Source organism: Protopterus annectens, chromosome 1.part1, assembly GCF_019279795.1.
Source record: "Protopterus annectens isolate FY-2018-M chromosome 1.part1, PAN1.0, whole genome shotgun sequence".
Classification (NCBI taxonomy): domain Eukaryota; kingdom Metazoa; phylum Chordata; order Ceratodontiformes; family Protopteridae; genus Protopterus; species Protopterus annectens.
The window spans coordinates 1252108911-1252129453 of record NC_056726.1 but is presented as its reverse complement, the minus strand read 5'-3'; the positions used below and the strand labels follow the sequence as shown (position 1 = coordinate 1252129453).

Below are 20543 nucleotides of genomic sequence, written 5' to 3'. Positions count from 1 at the left end.
TGCGCGTTCTGTCCGTGAGCCAGTTGGCAACCCATCTTGTGACGTAGGGATTTATACCTAGTTTAGTGAGTTTAGCTATAATTCCAGAATGGGGGATGGTATCAAAAGCCTCGGCAAGGTCAAGATAGGCTGTGTGAATCACCTTACCCTCATCTACAGCTTTGGTGACTGCCTCAAAGAAGTCGATCAGGGTCAGGAGGCATGATCTGCCTTTCACAAACCCGAACTGGGTGGGATCCAGAGTTTGGAGGTTACCAATGTCTTTGAGTTCCGTGGTGATACACTCCATGGCCTTGTAGGCCAGGCTGGTCAGGCTAATAGGTCGATAGTTACTGGGATCAGTGGTGGCTCCCTCTTTGTGGAGTGGAATAACTGTTGCTGTGCACCTTTCAGTGGGCACAAAGCCTGATGCAAGGCTATTATTGAACATGGTGCTTAAGTGGGTTGCCAGTTCGTTCTGAAGTTTGTGTAAAAAATAGCCTTGGATGTTGTCCGGTCCCATGGATGCTGTGTTTTTGGCTTTAGAGAGTGCAGCTTTTACTTGCGTAGTTGTGATTACAGGGACTCTGCATTCTTCTTGTATAGATATGGGCCCTTTAGGGGGTGACGGGGGGGTAAAGTTAGCACTGAGCCTATTTGCCAGGATGTTGGCAATATCAGTTGGTTCTGTAATTTTCATGCCGTTGTGCTGTAACTCAGAGCAGATCTGGGTGTTGCCATTCTTGACATAGCTATAGAATGCTTTGTGGTTGTCAGTAGAATTAGTGCTAATTTTGTTTTCATAGCTAGCTTTGGAGGATCGTATAAGGGATCTCAGCTTCTTACTGAGGCTGACCAGGGAGCTCCTCCACTCATGGGATTTTACTCTCTTTTGCAACAGTTTCTGCCTTCTGTTGTACAGTGTGTTTATGGCAGGAGAACACCAGATTGGCTTCCTTTTTTTGCAGGATAGCTTATTGGTTCTGTTTGGAATAGTACGATCCATGCAGTCGTGTAAGTGCTTAGAGTGCATTTGTGTAGGATTCAGCAGTTGTAACTGTATTGTCCATCTGCATGGGTATCATGAAGTTCACCACTTCTGTCTTAAGAAGCTTGAAGTTGGCTTTGGAGAAATGTTTTACCTTGGTTTCCTTAATGGGGGGTGGGGGTGGGATGTGGATATCAAGGGTGATTAGCTTATGGTCAAATCGGACCAACGAGGAGTTGACTTCAGATGTTAAACACCGGTCACTCATGTTGGTAATGACTAGGTCTAGGGCATTGGAGTTTATGAATTCCAGAAAGCGTTGAGCTAAGGAGTTGGTACACGAGTAGTTTTCCCAGTTAATGGTGGGGTAGTTGAAGTCGCCCATTTGGGTGTTTGGTTGAACCCTAATATTTTCCAGTACATCAAGAAAAGAGGAGTGGGAATTCTTGGGCATGGTGGGGGATCTGTAGCAAGCCTGTATCCTTGCACTGCTGGTGTACTTTTTGTGGTTTTAAACCATGTCAACGTGACCACACAGATGTCTGTACTCTCCATAGTGAGGTGAGTCTGTTAGGGTGTAGAGTGCGTTTTTAGGCTCCTACCCTTAAGCAATTAATACCTTTTGGTTTTATTTGCAATATCAGTAGGTTTGTCAATTTTGACAATGCCTTAAAAAAGGCTCTTGGGGGAATAATGTTTTAGCCAGCATTCGGAAACCTAGTGGGGAGACAGGAGCAAGGCCACCCCTTGCAAAGCAATGTAGTTTAACCATATCCTCTCATGCTAACAGATGTTGAATTCCCCTGGAAAGACACTAGAACCAAAGCCAATTATTGAAGTCTATCATCTTTTCCTTTCATTCTTAACTGCGGCATCATCCTTGGTGAAGGTAGAATGCTGTTCAGTGAAAGGCAGATACCTGCCTGAGAGAGATTCGGCAAGATCAGTAATCTTGGTCTTCGTGTAGTCCGAGGAGGTAACTCTTGTCATTAATGCCTGCATTGATTATGATAGTCATACTGGTACCTGTGGTGTAGTGACTTGAGTTCATCTGTAACTTAGTGGATCGTGGCACAAAGTAACAGGCAATCTGTTATCTTTGCCTTGTTCAGTCTGTTGAATGGAGCATCTTTCTGTCATACAATGGAGTCTCCTATGAACAGAGTTTTTTCCCCTGAAAAAAAGTTGGATTTTGATTTGTACACACCTCTTCCGCGGATCTAAGAATGAGGAATTTTAGTAGACCAGTTAACATGTTAAAAATAAATGTTTTTCTGTAAGATGCAGTAAGATTTATTTCATTCACTTGATATTCTCTGTGTGAGAGCGCTTTATTTTGTAATTGTGAATAATGTCACCATCTTGGTTGAGTTGCTGCCTACTCCAGAGAGCAGTCATATACCTTGTTTTTATAGTGTGTCCTCCTGTGTCAGACTGGCATCATTAGTTAAAATGTTTAACATTTTTTGTAGAGTGCATTACATTTCTTTCAACATATATTCATAACCCAGAGGCTCCCTTCACTCTGGAATAAAATCCCAGTCCAGGTTAGGCAGAGTCCCTCATTGACTCTCTTCAAGAGGAATCTTGATGAGTGGATGGGAGATCGTAGGTTTACCCCGGGTATCACTTCTGTGTCACTGTTAGACAGAGGCACAGTATACTAACCTCGAAAAAGGGCATAGCAAAATAAATTTAAAATGGGTGGCGAAAGCCAAACACGTTCTGGCTAGGCTTATAAATGCCCTAGGGCAGATAGCCTAGTATGAACCTATGAACCTATATTTGTATTCTAAGACTAGGTTATGCCTAGGTCTTCAGGTGAGGCAAACATCCATGGCAATTATCTAGAGCCAGTGTTCACACTGCTGGGTGGTTAGTCCTGCTGCAGTTGTTCTTCCATACCGCACACATGCACAGTCACAACTTTGGCCAGTTTACTGTGTCTACTCCGCCTGTTGCATAAACATCTCTCCATAATGTTTTGTATTCTTGTGTTACTAATTAGTATAATTAGGCATTTGACATAAAACAAAAAATGGACATTTTTATGTGATACGATTAACTACAAAAATGTCAATTATCTGCAGAAATTCTTTGAACATACCGCTGTTTTTTTAATAACTGGCATTCTTGGGTTTTTGGTGGCAAATCTAAATTTTCATAGTGTTTTAAGTGACAACATTAGCTATAGAGAAGGTCCTTAAAATGTTACTAGACCTGAATATTTTTATTTAAAATAAAGTTTTACCTTTGAGATGTGTTATGATCACATTTTATGTATTTTTAAGCTGAGTTACGTTTCATGTTTTTATAGATTCACAGGGGGCCCTGATGCCACTATGCAAAGGTAGGATTAAATGTTAAAATTTATAAAACATGATGTGCATTTTTATCCTGTCTTCATTAGTTAATATAATTAGGCACTGGGTGGAGAATGTCTTTTTCTTCTTTAGATGATGGGATTAAATGTGGACTATGAACATGTTTTTTTTTTTATCCAAAATGAAATTTTACATTACATCTGAGTTCTGATCACATTTGACTTGTGTATATATATTTTTATCTAAGTTATGTTTTATGTTTTACAGATTCACAGGGGGCCCTGATGCCGATATGCAGCGGTAGGTTATGTGTTAGAATTTATAAAACATGGTCTGTGTTGAGATGGGGGAAGAGTGAGAGAAATTTCATCCTCATTAACTAGCATTATTTGGAATTTAGTAGAAATTTATTTTAAATTTTCATACTGTTTTAAACGACCAGTTTAGCTATGGAAATAGGTCCTTAAAGTCTTACTAGACCTAAATGTCTTTTTTTTTTTTTTTTATTCAAAGCAAAATTTTACTTGGCTATGTTCTGATGTATTTTTGTGGGGGGTTTTTATTTGAAATATTGTGTTTTACAGATTTACAGGGGGCCCTGAAGCCAATAGGCAAAGGTAGGTTATTTGTTACAACTTGTCAAACGTGGTCTTTCTTGAGATGGGGGAAGTACAACAATTTTCATCTTATACTTATTAAAATGTTTTGTCGCATTAAAGACTGAATTGCAACATTTTACTGTATCTGTATTTATTTTGGGTATTTTTTAATAAAAAGCTTTGTAAACTTATTAAAATTATGGACAAAATAAATTTAGTGTTTCCTTGCCTGATGTCATGAAAGATGGCTGTCCATAGTCTTTAATGGGCACCTCTTGCATGTATGGTATGGACGCCTCTCATGGTTTCCCCTCTATTGATGTCACTGAGGTTAAAGATTAATGCTAAACCTCAGTCATTGGCATTGGGGGGGATGAATTTTTTGAAGGCCTTTTTTAATGCCTGGAAAAAAATGCCATTGTAATGAAGATGTAGATTGGAACTTATACGATGGTGTAAAAAGGTAGTCACAAAAGCATGACAAAAACACTTTAGTAATTCACATTAGAAATTTTGTGGAAAATATCAAGTTTTCATACCATTTTATATCTTTTTTATTCAAAATGAAATGTTACCTTTTTGTTTTGTTCTGAAATCGTTTGATATGTTTTTCTTATCTGAGTTATGATCTGTGTTTTACAGATTCACCGGTGGCCTTGATGCCAGTAGGCAAAGGTAGGTTATATGTTAGTTTATAAAACATGGTCTGTGTTGGGATAGGGAAGAGTAAGAGAATTTTCATTCTGTCCTTATTAAGTAGCATAGCTGTGAATTTGGTGGAAAATGTAATTTTCATGTTTGAAATGACATTATTAGCTACAGACCAAGGTTCTCTTTATACTTTATATCAAGTTTTAACAGAACTGAATGTCTTGTTTTTATTTATTCATAATTAAATTTTACCGTAAAGTCATGTTCTGATTTTGTTTGACATTATTTTATCTGACTTTTTTTTTATAGATTCGCAGGGGGCTTTGATGCCAACATGCAAAGGTAGCGTTATGTTAGTTTATAAAACTTGATTTGTAAACTTGGTTTGTATTGAAAGGGGAAGATAATGAGCAAGGTTTCATCATGTACTCATTTAATTAGCATAATTAGGCATTTGTTGGAAATGCTCTCTTTTTCTACTGTTTTAAAAGGTAGGATTATCTATAGAAAAGGCCCATTATACTTTATAGTTTTACTGGAATTGAACATGTTTTTTTTTTTAATTCAAAATTAAATGTTGCCTCAGATTCTTGTACTGATCTCTCTGATATTTATCTGTGCTATGTTTTGTATATTACAGATTCACAGGGGGCCCTGATGCCGATATGCAAAGGTAGGTTATATGTTAGAATTCATAAAACAGTTTGTGTTGAGATTGGTGAGAGTGAGAAATAATTTTATACAGTCCTGATTTGTATTAGCATAGTTAGGAATTTGGTGGAAAATCTCTTGTGTTTTTAAATAACAAGACTAGCTATAGAAAAGGTCTGCAGTCTTACTGGACCCTGAATACTTGATGTTCTGATGTCATTTGATGTATCATTTCTTTTATCCGAATTATATTCTTTTTTTTCTAGATACAAGGGGGGCCCTGATGCCAATAGGGAAAGGTAGGCTATTTGTTATATTTATAAAGCGTGGTGTATGTTGAGAGTAGGAAGAGTAAAAGACTTTACATCTCCTCCTTAATTGACATCATTACGAATATTAGATGTCCTTCTATTCCTATTTTGCAGTATTCTTTGTGTGGGATTCCCCACCTCAGGTGACCCAAACATGGCTCCTATACAAAAGCTCAAGCCTGGTTACTTTAGGTTCCTGGGGCGTCACACATAGGGCCATAAACCAGGAACCTTAAATGTGAAGTCTGCATGCAGAGATCTCAGAATTTTCAGCTTCAGTTGACCGTTACACTGATAGCTTCGCTCCTCTAATTTGAAGATATCTAAAGCTATCCGAACCACCGAGGAAGAGGCCCAAGTCCATGCGGCCTACTACTTCCACTGCACCTCCCTCTGCCGCTCCTCAGCCTGTAGCCATTGTCAGCTTGATTGAGGACCTGGCATCTGCCAAAGCAGATACAGTGGGTACATTACAGGAGGCCGCACAATCTAGAGTGGATGACACGTCTGGAAAGGATGTACCGGTGCCTGCTTCAAACACCGGGAGGAACCAGTGCCTTCGATGGGTGCATCTTTCAGACTCTGCCTCTGCCGTTCCACCAATTACTCCTAGATCTCCCGCCAGCCAGACACCTGCTAGGCCTTCTAAAAAGAAACAAAAGACTAGACATCTTGCCTCATTGGTAGGCATTTAGCCAAAGTTTATGCAATGCCTTCATGGCCCTTTGGCCTTCCACTGAAGCTGCTCCTGCTGTCCCACCTCTTCTCAGTCCCACACCTTCTGTCCCTGAAAAGGACTGTGAGTCAGCCATCAGTGGAGGAGGAGTTTGACTCCTCGGAGGACTCCCTGTCCTACTCTTCCCAGATTTCATCCCCCCAGAGTATGGATCTCCTGAGTAAGCCTCTGCAGAGCCTGATTCCCCAGTGGAATACTTAACTTTCGAGGAGACTGTTAACTTGATGAGAGACCACTTCAAGTGGGAATGCTCAGACATGACTGAGCAGCAAAAGAGATTTTATGATGTCATACAGATGGAATCTCCAAACCCTTTACCAATTCCACCTGTTCAACCTGCTTTCCTGGATGCATTTGCTTGCGGCATCCATTAGTCCAGATTCCCAACCACCTGCTCCTCGTAGAGTGGATAGATATTACAAAGTCCCTGACTCAGACAAATTCTTGTTCAAGTGCCCTCCAGTAGACCCTGCCACTATCTCCATTTCTACTGATAGGGCATCCAAACTCCTTCCTACCACCACTGTCCTCCCTGCAGATAAGGACAGCAAGACTATGGAGAGGTGGGGAAAGAAGATTTACACTTCTGTCACCCTGGCTTTTAGGGCAACCAATTACCAGTCTCCCATGTCTAAATATTCACTTGCTGTGCTGGACAAAGCCTCCAAGGAGCTGAGCGACATCCTTGACTGTGCTGCAAAAGCATCCCTGACTTCCTTGCTGGGGCTGATCTCTCAGGTAGACAAGCACTTCCTTAGGTGTGGATACGATGCAGCTGAGGCCTCAGCTAGGTCAGCTGTATCAGCATCCGTGTTAAGGAGCTATTCTGGCTGTGCCTGCAGCCCCTCCCTGATGATTTCAGAGCCAAGCTCCTAGATATTCTTTTGGACCAGTCAGCCCTCTTTGGTACCAAAGTGGCTGACCTTTAAATCTCTGCAACAAAAAGGGAAGGGAACTACAAGACCTCAAGCATCTCCTAGTCTCTCCTATCCCTAAATTCCAGAGGAACTATCCAACAAAGACAATTTATAAGAAAGACCTCCAGCCCCTCTTAGGTCTAGAAGACCCCACCAGAGGACAGCATGCTCAGCCTAGGACACCTCAGCCAGCTAGCCAGAGGCCTCCCTTTCCTGACAGGGCAGGCAGTGTCTGACTGCCTGTCACAACTCCTTTCTCCCCCACCTCCCTCCCTTCCCTTGTCCACCCACCTCTCTCTCTGTTTCCCTACATGGTCACTCCTGACATCAGACGTGGGTTTTGTCCATCCTGCGGGAGGGTTACTTTATTACTTGGATCACCCCTCCTCCAAGACTGGCCATGCCACAACCGCCCATATCTCAACTGTCCCTTCTCCATCAGGTCTTAAACAACCTGGTGCTTCAAGGCACCATAGAATCAGTCCCCACCCCCTTTCCTCAAGGGAAAGGATTCTACTCCAGAATATTTCTGGTCCCCATGAAGGAAGGGCCATGGAGACCTATCTTAGACCTCTCCCACCTCAACCTCTTCTTAAAGGTCCCCACCTTCAGGATTGTTCACCTTACCCACACACTTCCCCCTCATTCTTCCTCAGGCCTTCATGGCAACCATGGACATAAAGATGGCCTATCTTCACATTCCCATAAAGCCTGCCTTCAGGAAATATCTCAAATTCCTAGCAGGCTCTTCTTACTTTCAGTTCTGTGCCTGGCCTTTTGGGCTCTCCACTGCCCCAAGGGTATTCATATGCCTGGCTCTACTGATTGTCTACTGCAAGGACCAAGGGAATGCAAATATTCCCATACATAGATGACCTCTTAATTCAGGCAGCAGACAGAGAAACTCTCCTTCATCACACAAAGGACCATCTGCTCCTGCTGCAGTCTCTAGGGTTCCTGATAAATTTCCCAAAGTCCCAACTCAATCCTGCACAGGACATTGTCTTCCTGGGATGCAGAATCAGGACAGACATCATGATGGCCTCCCTTCCAGGGGAAAAAGTGGTATCTCTTTCCCCACCACCTTCTGTCTGCTCTTCATTTCTCAGAACTGAGAGAGAGAGACAATTCCTGAGACTACTAGGGTACATGGCAGCCACTATCCCCATGCTACCCCTAATGAGGTTACACATGAGGAAATTTCAGTGGTACCTTCGCTCAGTGTGAACCCAGCTCTCCCTGGGTCCCACTCTTCCCCTGTCTTCACCAAGAATTGAAATGGTGGTTAGCTCAGGTAGCCCAGAATCCAGGACTACCCCTACAAACGCCTCACCCCTCCCAGACCCATAGGTTCATACTAGGCTATCTGCCCTGGGGCATTTATAAGCCTAGCCCGATTGTGTTTGGCTTATGCCACCCCTTGATTTGAGTATACTGTGCCCTTTTTAAAGTTTAGTTTACTGTGAAATAAGCAGCCTTTGCAGGTCTTGAACCCAGGACACTGTACACTATAGTCACAGTAGTTAACCACTCAGCCATCCCAGCAGACCATTCACACAGATGCCTCAGATCTGGGCTGTGGGGAAGCTCTGGGTCCAGGGATAGTGCAAAGTTTGTGGACAGACAGAGACAAACGAGCACATAAATGTCAGGGAAAGGAGAGCAGTCCCCCTAGCCCTGCAGGTCTTCCAACCTTACCTCCAGTAGGGCCTCCTAAAGAGCTTCACAGACAACATCACGGTTATGTGGTACCCCATCAAGCAAGGAAGGGACCAAGTTCTACCCCCTATGCAGACTAGCTCTACAGGTGTAGAAGTTGGCTACCTCTCAGGGAATCACCTTCCAGGCAGCCTACATCCTGTCCCAGCACAACTCACAGGCAGATTCACTAAGCAGAACCAAACCAGACAGCCATAAATGGACTGTCGAGATGTTTCTAAATCTTGTCCACAGGTGGGGTATTCCACAGGTAGACCTGTTCACCTCCTCCACAAATAGGCAACTCCAGAGCTATTGCTCCAGGACACATGACCCGAAAGCATTACAAATGCCTTCTCAATGTCATGGAAGGGGAAATTCCTGTGTGCATCCCCCCCTTCCCATTAATTCAGAGGGTCCTACTGAAAATTCAGCAGGACTCATTAAAAATTTTGCCGGTGACTCCCTACTGGCCAAGGCGGCACTGGTTTCCCTCTACTACTTCATCTGTCCAAGGGCCGTCATCACAAGTTCCCCACTCAGTGGACCTACTCACACAGCACAAGGGGACACAGATACACCCATAGTGGCAGTCTCTGCACCTAACCCTGTGGCGAATAGGATTCTGATTCCCTTCAGACTCCTGTACAATGACGATGTGCTGTCAGTCCTGCAGGAGGCCAAAAAACCCAACACAAGAAAATCCTGCCTTTCCAAATGGAGAAGGTTTTTTTATCTGGTGTCAAAACAGATGGATCCACTGGACAGCGATATTCCCCTGATTCTGTCTTAACTGTGTGAACTATTGCAGTCAGGTTTGTCTTACTCCTCTTTAAAAGCACACCTGCCAGCCATCTCTGCATGCCTGCCTATGGACCCTCCGCTGGCATCCAGACTCCCAGCCAAACATTTCCTCAAGGATGTTCTGCACCTAAAACCTCCCAGGAAACAGTCTCCTCCTCCGTGGAACCTTAATTGTGTTGGAAAAACTAACTCTGGCACCCTTTGAACCAGCTGATAAGGCCCCCTTAAAGTTTTGCACATAGAAAACTGTACTGCTAGTAGCTTTGACATCAGCCAGAAGGGTCTCAGAGCTTCAAGCCCTTATGGCTACACCCCATTTTCTTGTTTTTCATATGGACAGAGTCACCCTTTGGACAAACCCTTCCTTCATTCCCAAGGTGGTCAATGACCTTCCTTGAATCAGGCTATCCACCTGTCTACCTTCTTCCCTAACCCTCAGGAAGATAGTGAGCGAGTCCTTCATTCCCTAGACGTTCACAGACAACTCAGATTTTATTTGCATAAAACCAGACTTTCACAAATCAGACCCAACTGTTCGTCTCCTTTCAACCCAGGGCTCTGGGGAAAGTGGTCGGCCAACTGACAGTTTAATCCTGGATTTCCAGGACTACTTCCTTTTGCTACTCACACCTTGAAGACCTTGCAAGGCAGTGTCAGGGCACATTTTACAAGAACAGTGGCCTCTTCTGGAGCCTGTTTTAAAGGCCTAGACACTAATTCCATTCTGGAGGCAGCTACTTGGTCCTCTGTACACACTTTCACCAGATACTACAAACTGGACCATATTTCCAAGGCCAGGGCGGGGTTTGCCAGGGGGTATCTTGCATGGATTCTTGGAGTCCTGTTCCAGGCCACTTCCCAGTCAATAGTGAGCTTTGGTACTCGCCCACTAGTAGAATACTGCAACACTGGAATAGAAGGACATAGGAAAGTTGTGTAAAATCTTAGCATAACCATTGATGTCCTTCTGTTCCATGCTGCAGTATTCCTTCCTCCCCACCTTCCCTCTCATACTCTTCGCCCTTGCTCTCCTCTGCTTCTGGACAGGCTATGCCCTTCGGGACTGGCTCCGTCTGGGGCTTCTGTATTCTGAGGGCTGGTTCGTGCAGATGTCACCTTTATGGCCCACATTCCTGCCTCCACGTCAGACGTTCGATGCACCAAGAGGGACTGAAAGTGTTTGGAAATCTGGCCGGAGGACCTGATCGGAAGAAGGGTAAACCCACTAGTAGAATACTGCAACATGGAAGAGAAGGACATCTATGGTTATGGTAAGATTTTACACAACTTTCCTTTCTGGTGGTGGTCCTCAACTCTGCTAGAAGAGTGTCAGAGTTCCAATCTCTCATGGCCTGCCCCCACCCTACACTATCTTCCACAAGGATAGGGTGACCTTGCGCACTAACCTTTCTTTCATGCCAAAGGACTGCCCACCTTCTTCCTCCCTCCCACTAATGACAGTGAGAGGATACTCCATTCCCTGGACATTCACAGGCAGCTGACGTTTTATTTAGACAAAACTAAGTCCATCAGAAAGTCTGACCAACTCTTTGTATCCTTCCCAAGGCACTCTCCAAACAAACCATTTACTGCTGGATCAGGAAAAGTATTTGCTTCTGCTACTCGCACCATAGCAAGGACCTTCACCAGGGAGTAAGAGCGGTTTCTACCAGGGCCATGGCATCCTCCAAAGCCTTCACAAAGGCCTGACACAGCCTTCATTCTGGAAGCAGCAGCCTGGTCTGCCATACACACTTTCACCAGACACAATAAATTAGACCTCCTGCAGCCAGAGGGCAGGGCAGTCCTGCGGGGTTTTTTGGAATCAGCTACCTCTACCTCCACCCTTCCTTCTAACTAAGCTGTGGCACTCTCCCACTCTAAGAATACTGTAGCATAGGAATAGAAGGGCATATAGTTGTATAAAATCTTACCGTAACCATAGATGTCCTTCTCTTCCATGTTGCAGTATTCTCCCCCCTCCTCCTTTTTCCTATTGACCTGTCTAAAGGGCACCCTGGGGCACCCAATAGACTACGGTCAGACTAGCCAGCATATGGCACCTTGCACCTCTTGTGGGCATCTTTTTGGCTGCCTCTTTTGGACTGTCCGACTGGGCTTAAGTTCTGAGGTCTGTGCGTGCAGGTGTCACATTTAAGGTCCCTGGTTTATGGCCCTACGTGTGACGTCCCACGCATCTACAAGCAACCAGGCTTGAGCTTTTGTATAGGAGCCAAAGTTCAGGTCGCCTGAGGCGGGGAATCCCACACTAAAAATACTGCAACATGGAAGAGAAGGATATCTATGGTTATGGTAAGACTTTACACAACTATTATTTTTTGACTGACAGCATTATAGAAAAGGTCCATAAAATCTTACAAGACCTGAATGTCTTTTTCAAAATGAAAATTTAGATGTTATGTGATCCTATCTCGCCTACATTCTGACTGATGGGTTCGGAGCCGATCCCTCGGCTCCGACTCGGCATGCTTATGCTATAGAGCGAGGCCTCTAATTGGCTGAGCTATCTTTATCCCAGGATGTACCACCACTAATCCCCCAGATCTCGTTTGCCGCTTACAGAGCTTGGACGTGGTCTCAACATTGGCTGGGCTAAGTACTATATATATAGTCTTTTCCTGTCAGTATTTGCTTCATTTAAACCCAAAAGCTGTTTTAACGGCTATTCTTTGTGTACAAGTGTGTTTCTCGCAGTTTGATTGAATTTTTAGTATAATTTCCTGTCAGAGAAGGTTCCGTTTAAGTTAAAGGGGCCTTCCCCTGTGGTTACTACTTTTCAGTGGTTGTGTGTGGGTCAAGTACCCGTTTGAGTTAGAGGGTCTTGACCCTCCTTGTTTTCCCCTTTCTCTTTCTCACTTTCTGTGTAAAAAAAAAAAAATTCTCACTTTCTGTGTAAAAAAAAAAGTTTTTCAATTTAAATATTTCTGACTTAGTGGCATACTTTTGTTCCTGTGTCAAACCCTTAAGTTTACTGTTGTGGTCTGTTTTTCTTGTAGGACTATGTCTAAAGAACATAAACCCTCCGGGTTTAAAAAGTGCACGAGGTGTGGGTTCAAAATGTCCATAACGGACGACCACTCCTCGTGCGTCTATTGTCTTGGCGCCAAACATCTGCAGGAATCGTGCAGTGTATGCCATGCGTTTTCCTCCCGAGTCCTCCAGGAGAGGAAAAACAAATTAATCCTCAAAGGATTAATCAAGCCTTCTTTCGAGGAGGCTTTATCTTCCTCTCCGTCTCCTTCTAAGAAGAGGAAAGCGCCGGCTCCGACCAGTCAGTCGGAACCGACGGCTAAGAAAGCTAAGCAGACTTCTCCATCGGCTCCACGGACTTCGGAGCCGAGGTCGGAACGGTCTGCCTCGATGCCTCCAGCCTCGACCGCTCTGGTTTCGAGCCGAGGTCTGGGGCATCGAGGCGGGTCACCCTCATCGGCTCCACTGATATTGGAGCCGATAAGGGTCATCGGCTCAGACTCTTCCCCCTCGGAGCCGAAGTCCTTATCGGCGCCTAGGGAAATTTCCTTGAAGGTTTCCTCGGAGCCGATAATAGTTGAGTCCTTTCGGAGCCGGTCCCCGAGCCCTTCGGAGCCGATGGAGAAATCAGTTCGGGCCCGATCGGTATCCTCGAGATCATCCAGGATGTCTGATTCAGACATCGACAGGGTGCTCCTTCGACTCTTCCAGTCTCCGGTGTTCCAAAAGATGGTTTCGGCTCCAGCCCAGTTGGCTTCGGAGCCGATGGTTCACCCCCCTACTGTACTTCCTCCTCCAACAGCTTCGGCCCCGTTGGAGCAGGTGTTGGTGGAACCAGTGGAGGTGTTAGGGTCAGGCCCGACCCTTGCTCCGACTCCGGCTCTCGGGTCGGAGTTCAGTGCACGGACTTCTTCCTTCGGCCCTGGGGGGGAGGCTTCGGGATTGATGCCTTCGGTCCCAAGTCTTCCTCTTGGTGCGTCGGCGGCGGGAGTACCGTCCACTGTCGTGGCCACGGAGGGGGGACCTTCCCAGGATTCTGGTGGTCCCGCCTTCAGGGCTATGAGGAGTGCTCTAGCCAAATCTTCATTGGCTACCTCCACAGTTTCCCCAGCTCCTTCCCTACTTTTGGAGACTGGGTCGTTGGCAGTCCCCCTGTCCGCAGACAGCAGAGCCCCTGGGCCTCAGGTTACCCCCGCTGGGGTTTCTCCCCCTCCTGGAGGTCCTTCTTGAAGCCTCTTCGGAAGAACCTCCCAGGAAGAAAACGTGCAAGAGGAAGCACGTTGACTCCCCTGACGAGTCTTTGACATCTGACACCGATCTCGATGATGCAGAGGGGTCCCCCAAGTCGTCCTCGGATGATGTCTCCTTTGCAGACATCCTGGAAGCCCTAAAACAACGAGGCGGCTGGCAGTCCAAACCTCCCTCTGCTGATGAGTCTGTGTTCCTGAAGGCCTTCGGGGCTCAGCCCTCCGCCTCCTGGGTGTCTCCGCCCTTCGACGAGCTCTTGGATTTGATCTGTCGAAGGGCGTGGGAACACCCAGACTCTGTGGAACCGGTGCCCGCTCGTCCAAACAAATTTCTTTCGGTGCCCCCAGATAGAGTTCCTTACGAAAGGTGTGGCTGTGGATGCTATGGTGGTGGCATCTGCTACCCAGCAAGATGTAGCAGAGGCTTCTACGTCCATCCATCCTCCTAATAAAGAGTCTAGGAGCATGGATCGGTACGGTAAGCGCACCCTTAGTTCAGCGGCCTTTACTCTGAGGTCTCTGAACTACCTGACGCACTTTACGAGATTCCAGAGGGATCTGATTAAGGAGCTATCCGATACCCTCTTAGGTAACCTGCCTGAGGAGCTGGCCCAGATGGTTGGTTCTCAGCTGGCTACGATGTCGTCCATGAACTCGTCCATGAGGCTTATTTCATATGCGGCCGAAGGGGCGAGTAGAGCGGCGGGTACAGGCATTGCTCTACGGAGACAAGCCTGGCTCCGCCTGTGTCATTTCGCGGAGGCCTTCAAGTCTTCATTCGCCGACGCCCCCTTTGATGGGTCCTCCCTGTTTGGGCCTAAGGTGAAAGACACACTTACCCGCTGTGAACAGGAGGGTAAGACTCTGACTGCCGTAGGGGCACGATTTTCCACTCCCTTTCGGCCTTATCCCAAGGCTAAAAAGAGGAGGGAAAATGTGGTTCCGTAGATCTCAGAAGTCTTACCCCTCTCAGCAGGAAGGTTCCCCCTCCAGAGGCAGAGGAGGGGGAAATTCATCAGGAAGACGCCGTCCCAGAGGCGGCAGAGGCCCTCGCAACACTGGAGACCGCGAGTCCTTTCGTGACTCTTCAGCTTTTCATAGTCCCTGAGGGATTGCCCGACTGTGCTGCTCCGGAGCCAGTCGGGGGTCGTTTTTCGAAGCACCTGAAGGCCTGGGAAGGGATCACTCAGGACCGATGGGTGCTTCGAATTATTGCCGGAGGTTGCTCCATCCCATTCTGTTGCCCCCCCCCCCCCCCCCAGTCCAAAAGAATCCCGGACCCGCCACCCAGTCAACGGGATACCGCAGCCTTAGAAGTTTCAAAGCTGCTGCAAGGACCTGATCGGAAGAAGGGTAAACCCACTAGTAGAATACTGCAACATGGAAGAGAAGGACATCTATGGTTATGGTAAGATTTTACACAACTTTCCTTTCTGGTGGTGGTCCTCAACTCTGCTAGAAGAGTGTCAGAGTTCCAATCTCTCATGGCCTGCCCCCACCCTACACTATCTTCCACAAGGATAGGGTGACCTTGCGCACTAACCTTTCTTTCATGCCAAAGGACTGCCCACCTTCTTCCTCCCTCCCACTAATGACAGTGAGAGGATACTCCATTCCCTGGACATTCACAGGCAGCTGACGTTTTATTTAGACAAAACTAAGTCCATCAGAAAGTCTGACCAACTCTTTGTATCCTTCCCAAGGCACTCTCCAAACAAACCATTTACTGCTGGATCAGGAAAAGTATTTGCTTCTGCTACTCGCACCATAGCAAGGACCTTCACCAGGGAGTAAGAGCGGTTTCTACCAGGGCCATGGCATCCTCCAAAGCCTTCGTCAAAGGCCTGACACAGCCTTCATTCTGGAAGCAGCAGCCTGGTCTGCCATACACACTTTCACCAGACACAATAAATTAGACCTCCTCGCCAGAGGGCAGGGCAGTCCTGCGGGGTTTTTTGGAATCAGCTACCTCTACCTCCACCCTTCCTTCTAACTAAGCTGTGGCACTCTCCCACTCTAAGAATACTGTAGCATAGGAATAGAAGGGCATATAGTTGTATAAAATCTTACCGTAACCATAGATGTCCTTCTCTTCCATGTTGCAGTATTCTCCCCCCTCCTCCTTTTTCCTATTGACCTGTCTAAAGGGCACCCTGGGGCACCCAATAGACTACGGTCAGACTAGCCAGCATATGGCACCTTGCACCTCTTGTGGGCATCTTTTTGGCTGCCTCTTTTGGACTGTCCGACTGGGCTTAAGTTCTGAGGTCTGTGCGTGCAGGTGTCACATTTAAGGTCCCTGGTTTATGGCCCTACGTGTGACGTCCCACGCATCTACAAGCAACCAGGCTTGAGCTTTTGTATAGGAGCCAAAGTTCAGGTCGCCTGAGGCGGGGAATCCCACACTAAAAATACTGCAACATGGAAGAGAAGGATATCTATGGTTATGGTAAGACTTTACACAACTATTATTTTTTGACTGACAGCATTATAGAAAAGGTCCATAAAATCTTACAAGACCTGAATGTCTTTTTCAAAATGAAAATTTAGATGTTATGTGATCCTATCTCGCCTACATTCTGACTGATGGGTTCGGTGCCGATCCCTCGGCTCCGACTCGGCATGCTTATGCTATAGAGCGAGGCCTCTAATTGGCTGAGCTATCTTTATCCCAGGATGTACCACCACTCGTTTGCCGCTTACAGAGCTTGGACGTGGTCTCAACATTGGCTGGGCTAAGTACTATATATATAGTCTTTTCCTGTCAGTATTTGCTTCATTTAAACCCAAAAGCTGTTTTAACGGCTATTCTTTGTGTACAAGTGTGTTTCTCGCAGTTTGATTGAATTTTTAGTATAATTTCCTGTCAGAGAAGGTTCCGTTTAAGTTAAAGGGGCCTTCCCCTGTGGTTACTACTTTTCAGTGGTTGTGTGTGGGTCAAGTACCCGTTTGAGTTAGAGGGTCTTGACCCTCCTTGTTTTCCCCTTTCTCTTTCTCACTTTCTGTGTAAAAAAAAAAAAATTCTCACTTTCTGTGTAAAAAAAAAAGTTTTTCAATTTAAATATTTCTGACTTAGTGGCATACTTTTGTTCCTGTGTCAAACCCTTAAGTTTACTGTTGTGGTCTGTTTTTCTTGTAGGACTATGTCTAAAGAACATAAACCCTCCGGGTTTAAAAAGTGCACGAGGTGTGGGTTCAAAATGTCCATAACGGACCACCACTCGTCGTCTTTTGTCATGGCACCAAACATCTGCAGGAAACGTGCAGTGTATGGCATGCGTTTTCCTTTCGAGTACTGCAGGAGAGGAAAAACAAATTAATCCTCAAAGGATTAATCAAGCCTTCTTCGAGGAGGCTTTATCTTCCTCTCCGTCTCCTTCTAAGAAGAGGAAAGCGCCGGCTCCCACCATGCAGTCGGCACCGGCGGCTAAGAAAGCTAAGCAGACTTCTCCATCGGCTCCACGGACTTCGGAGCCGAGGTCGGAACGGTCTGCCTCGATGCCTCCAGCCTCGACCCCTCTGGTTTCGAGCCGAGGTCTGGGGCATCGAGGCGGGTCACCCTCATCGGCTCCACTGATATTGGAGCCGATAAGGGTCATCGGCTCAGACTCTTCCCCTCGGGCCGAAGTCCTTATCGGCGGCCTAGGGAAATTTCCTTGAAGGTTTCCTCGAGCCGATAATAGTTGAGTCCTTCGAGCGGTCCCCGAGCCCTTCGGAGCCGATGGAGAAATCAGTTCGGGCCCGATCGGTATCCTCGAGATCATCCAGGATGTCTGATTCAGACATCGACAGGGTGCTCCTTCGACTCTTCCAGTCTCCGGTGTTCCAAAAGATGGTTTCGGCTCCAGCCCAGTTGGCTTCGGAGCCGATGGTCCACCCCCCTACTGTACTTCCTCCTCCAACAGCTTCGGCCCCGTTGGAGCAGGTGTTGGTGGAACCAGTGGAGGTGTTAGGGTCAGGCCCGACCCTTGCTCCGACTCCGGCTCTCGGGTCGGAGTTCAGTGCACGGACTTCTTCCTTCGGCCCTGGGGGGGAGGCTTCGGGATTGATGCCTTCGGTCCCAAGTCTTCCTCTTGGTGCGTCGGCGGGGGGAGTACCGTCCACTGTCGTGGGCAAGGTGGGGACCTTCCCAGGATTCTGGTGGTCCCGCCTTCAGGGCTATGAGGAGTGCTCTAGCCAAATCTTCATTGGCTACCTCCACAGTTTCCCCAGCTCCTTCCCTACTTTTGGAGACTGGGTCGTTGGCAGTCCCCCTGTCCGCAGACAGCAGAGCCCCTGGGCCTCAGGTTACCCCCGCTGGGGTTTCTCCCCCTCCTGGAGGTCCTTCTTGAAGCCTCTTCGGAAGAACCTCCCAGGAAGAAAACGTGCAAGAGGAAGCACGTTGACTCCCCTGACGAGTCTTTGACATCTGACACCGATCTCGATGATGCAGAGGGGTCCCCAAGTCGATCCTCGGATGATGTCTCCTTTGCAGACATCCTGGAAGCCCTAAAACAACGAGGCGGCTGGCAGTCCAAACCTCCCTCTGCTGATGAGTCTGTGTTCCTGAAGGCCTTCGGGGCTCAGCCCTCCGCCTCCTGGGTGTCTCCGCCTTGACGAGCTCTTGGATTTGATCTGTCGAAGGCGTGGGAACACCCAGACTCTGTGGAACCGGTGCCCGCTCGTCCAAACAAATTTCTTTCGTGTGCCCCAGATAGAGTTCCTTACGAAAGGTGTGGCTGTGGATGCTATGGTGGTGGCATCTGCTACCCAGCAAGATGTAGCAGAGGCTTCTACGTCCATCCATCCTCCTAATAAAGAGTCTAGGAGCATGGATCGATGCGGTGGCGCACCCTTAGTTCAGCGGCCTTTACTCTGAGGTCTCTGAACTACCTGACGCACTTTACGAGATTCCAGAGGGATCTGATTAAGGAGCTATCCGATACCCTCTTAGGTAACCTGCCTGAGGAGCTGGCCCAGATGGTTGGTTCTCAGCTGGCTACGATGTCGTCCATTTCGAACTCGTCCATGAGGCTTATTTCATATGCGGCCGAAGGGGCGAGTAGAGCGGCGGGTACAGGCATTGCTCTACGGAGACAAGCCTGGCTCCGCCTGTGTCATTTCGCGGAGGCCTTCAAGTCTTCATTCGCCGACGCCCCCTTTGATGGGTCCTCCCTGTTTGGGCCTAAGGTGAAAGACACACTTACCCGCTGTGAACAGGAGGGTAAGACTCTGACTGCCGTAGGGGCACGATTTTCCACTCCCTTCGGCCTTATCCCAAGGCTAAAAGAGGAGGGAAAATGTGGTTCCGTAGATCTCAGAAGTCTTACCCCTCTCAGCAGGAAGGTTCCCCCTCCAGAGGCAGAGGAGGGGGAAATTCATCAGGAAGACGCTGTCCCAGAGGCAGCAGAGGCCCTCGCAACACTGGAGACCACGAGTCCTTTCGTGACTCTTCAGCTTTTCATAGTCCCTGAGGGATTGCCCGACTGTGCTGCTCGAGCCAGTCGGGGTCGTTCCCGAAGCACCTGAAGGCCTGGGAAGGGATCACTCAGGACCGATGGGTGCTTCAATGTGCCGGAGGTTGCTCCATCCCATTCTGTTGCCCCCAGTCCAAAAAAATCCCGGACCCGCCACCCAGTCAACGGGATACCGCAGCCTTAGAAGTTTCAAAGCTGCTGCAAAGGAGTCATCCAACGGTCCCGCAGACCAGATCGGATTAGGGACTTACTCAAGATTCTTTTGGTGCCAAAAGACCGGGGACTTGAGGCCCATTTTGGACCTAAGCAACCTAAACCGTTCAGTCAAGAAGTCCAAGTTCCGAATGGTCACTTTACAAACCATTCTCCCATTGTTGGAGAAAGGTGTTTGGATGTGCTCCATAGACCTCAAAGACGCGTATTACCATATCAAAATACATCAAACGTCCAGGAGACACTTGCGCTTCAGCCTAGGAGGCAGTCATTTTCAGTTCCGTGCGCTGCCCTTTGGTCTCACCACAGCCCCCAGGGTGTTCACCAAATGCTTGGCAGTAGTGACTGCTCACTTGAGAAGTCTAAGATTCCAGGTGTTTCCGTACCTAGACGACTGGCTCCTAACTGCCACCTCCAAGCATCTACTCCTACGGAACCTGCAAGCCACAATATCACTGGGCAATTCCCTTGGAATCACCTTCAATTGGCCAAAGTCTGTGTTAAGGCCATCTCAAAGAATAAGATTCATAGGGGTAGAGATAGATTCAAACCAGATGCGGGTCTATCTACCTGCAGACAGAATTCAGACCATTCAAAATCAGGTTCGAGCCTTACTCCCCATGTCCAAAGCCCCAGCCAGAATGGTCCTACAATTATTGGGATCGATGTCTGCCACAGTTCTGCTAGTTCCCTTGGCAAGGTTACACATGAGAATCCTCCAGTGGCTTCTTTCAACTCAGTGGTCCTTTCAGGAACTCCCTCTCAATCATCTAATATGGATCACAGACTCTTGCAAACGGGACCTTCGCTGGTGGCTAGTGTCCTCCAATTTGGACCAGGGACGACCCTTTGTTCTTCCTCATCCGGCGGCCACTTTGACCACGGACGATTCCCAGACGGGGTGGGGGGGCATTCCCTGGGCAGGTCAGTCCAAGGCAAATGGCACCCGGAAGAGACCCCTCTCCACATCAACATCCT

At 47.3% G+C, this 20543-nt stretch overlaps 1 protein-coding gene across 5 annotated transcripts in view; it reads left to right on the top strand.

Moving 5' to 3' along the window:
• Positions 1-20543, top strand: part of LOC122809699 (zinc finger CCCH domain-containing protein 13-like) — a 1891555-nt gene that overhangs the window by 1316937 nt on the left and 554075 nt on the right. For 3 of the 5 annotated variants that reach the window (XM_044081418.1, XM_044081409.1, XM_044081384.1), the window contains 7 exons: positions 3285-3317; positions 3559-3591; positions 3876-3908; positions 4533-4565; positions 4851-4883; positions 5182-5214; positions 5459-5491. In XM_044081418.1, coding sequence (XP_043937353.1) covers positions 3285-3317; positions 3559-3591; positions 3876-3908; positions 4533-4565; positions 4851-4883; positions 5182-5214; positions 5459-5491 — 231 coding nt within the window. The remainder of the gene's footprint in view (positions 1-3284; positions 3318-3558; positions 3592-3875; positions 3909-4532; positions 4566-4850; positions 4884-5181; positions 5215-5458; positions 5492-20543) is intronic. The other 2 variants (XM_044081393.1, XM_044081403.1) reach the window with 2 other exon arrangements.